Source organism: Bipolaris oryzae (assembly GCF_000523455.1).
Source record: "Bipolaris oryzae ATCC 44560 unplaced genomic scaffold scaffold_485, whole genome shotgun sequence".
Taxonomy (NCBI): Eukaryota; Fungi; Ascomycota; class Dothideomycetes; order Pleosporales; family Pleosporaceae; genus Bipolaris; species Bipolaris oryzae.
In genome coordinates this window covers 1-2,343 of record NW_006911761.1, presented here as the reverse complement: position 1 = coordinate 2,343, position 2,343 = coordinate 1, and the positions used below count along the sequence as shown (strand labels likewise).

The window sequence follows — 2,343 nt, the reverse complement described above, 5'->3', positions numbered from 1 at the left end:
CCCGCAGAGGTGCGCAAAGTTGGTAGGGTGACCGACTCGCTTGCCTGACCGACTCGCTTATCCGTCACGTTATCTATTATTATTATCTTTTTTTTCTCTCTAGAATGCAGCGCTTGACATTACTCTCGGACAACCTTGACGTCCGTAGTGACAGTGATGCCCTCGAAAACTAGGTCCTCACTTCCGCTCTCACTACTTCGAGGCCGGCTCGTCGTAATGCGCGCTACTGTTTTTTTGTCCTCCATGATGTGTTCCTGGCTCTCACTAGGGCTGATGTCTGCATACGCATCCGGCCGCCCCCTGCTCGGACTCTTAACATTGCCCATGACGTAGGAATGGGAAGTGTCCGTTCCTCCGGCTCCCCTTGCTGCACTGAGAGCATTGCCTGTAGGCCTGCTATTGCCATACTGCTGATATCCGCTGCTTGCCCCCCTGGTGCTCCTCCATTTCCTGGGCCACAACGCCGCGATGGTTTTGCGCAGACTGATCAGACATGCGCAAATAACGCCAGTGGCAGCTTCGATAAAGCTCCACAGATTGGTTGGAGCAGACTCCCAGGTGGGGTCCTTAGTTCCGAGGGTCAACGGCAGCGTTCCCATGCGAAGAGCGGTCGTTAAGCAGATGAAGAAGCCCATGGAGAAGAGAACTACAAGACCAACTCGGGAGCCCAAAGACATGTTGAGGCGTACGATGACTGGCATTGGGAGTATGAAGATTGCGATGTCGGTGATGAGATTTGTGATTGCGTTGGACCAACTGTGAAGACAGTCAGCACTGGTCATACACATGTTTGGTACAATCCTTACCGGTGTCCAAAGAAGCTGATACATGTTCCTGGTATTGAACGATCGTACACGCGGGCTATCGGTGTACATTGAAAGATCACAACGAATATGTATGAAATCGTCCAGGCGACTGATATCGCACCGAAGATCTTGCAGATCAGTCGAAAGCGGGGCATAGGGAACACGCGATAGTACAAGGCAATGAAAGCCATTTTGTTGAAGCCATTGGTCAGAGTGTAGAAGACTTGTGTGAGCCAGAAGAACTGTAGACAGCCTGTCAGCTGGTTGTCTGAGTCATTACCATTCGTTTCACCAACCTTGATTGCCTTCTTAAAGTCACCACCAGACTTTTTTATGTCGACACCTTTCAGTCCAAATCCATAGATTGTAGCCATGTAGACGCATATGGCGAAGGCTATCAGCCACATCTGTCTTCTGTCAGTGTCTGTCTGCAGAACTCGCACTCGAACACTTACGTTTGCTGTAATGACCAGTGCATCTTCGATCCCCAACCAGCCCCTATTCTTGAATGTGATGGACAAGCGACATATCAAGAGAAAGGTAGCAATGGAGGTCAGGGTTATAGTAACCCATCGCAAGTCATGTTGCTCACCCGGATAGGCGCTGTACATTCTCGTTTGAGCGGTGAAGTCTTACAGGCGGCCGAACCAAAGGCATGGAGAGATCGACCGAGCATCTAGTCATTCAGGTAGACTTATAGCAGATCCCTTGCTTCTCATTGACAGTTGTGCTGGAAATGCCCAGCGTTTGGTCTTCACGGATGATAATATCTCGTTTGGGCTGTACCGGTCTGTGCATAGACTTCCTCGTTCCACTATGCATGACAAGGTATACAAACTTATTTATGTAGCATAGCCTCTTCACAGATGGAACTACGGCTTGCGCTTCAAGTTCCGAAATGCACTATCCCCATCGCAATACATGCCTGGTACACGCCCCAAACCGGACCGTTTCTTACATTGAAATCCTTCGAATGACTGTGCAGCAGAGACGAAATTTTTCTAACAAATGGAACACTTCGAAACCAATCATGATTTCCGGGTGGAATCCTTCCGTATGTAGGTACCCACTATGGCTGGATGCTGAAGGAGCACCTTACTGGAATGGAAGGCTTGAAAGAAAGGCCGAGCGGCCTTATATCATCTTGGCCGCATCGCTTGCTGTGGGCTTCGCATAGGGTTCTGGAGTACGGGGCGGAACGCATTCTCTATATCGCCGAATACGAGATTGCGCAGCAGAACCCTTGCGCCCGCACGGTGATGTCGTTTGGTTCTGCACAAGGAGAGCCTCGTAGCGCTCCCGCCCTCGCCCATTGAGATCTTTGACGAAAAGATTCCAGTTATGCTTCGATGTCGCCTGTGATGACCCCATAGGAACAGATAAGCTCAGGGTGGCGTAGTCTAGACGGAGGATTTCAGCCAGACGGAAAAATAGTAAGTTTAACTAACGTAGTTTATAAGCGAGTGAGCCATACAAGCGAGTGAGCCACCCCACCAACTTTGCGCACATCTATAAGCGTATAGCTCCACCACATTAT

The 2,343-nt window shown here is 49.9% G+C and overlaps 1 protein-coding gene across 1 annotated transcript; it reads right to left on the bottom strand.

Annotated features, from left to right (window-relative positions):
• Positions 1–119: 119 nt before the first annotated feature.
• COCMIDRAFT_10433 (uncharacterized protein) lies at positions 120–1,417 on the bottom strand (the record flags this gene model as incomplete). The annotated part of the gene is made up of 4 exons (XM_007695813.1): positions 120–756; positions 807–1,048; positions 1,103–1,213; positions 1,262–1,417. 4 exons carry the CDS (start codon positions 1,415–1,417, stop codon positions 120–122), a joined length of 1,146 nt encoding a protein of 381 aa, XP_007694003.1.
• Between the last annotated feature and the right edge of the window lie 926 nt (positions 1,418–2,343).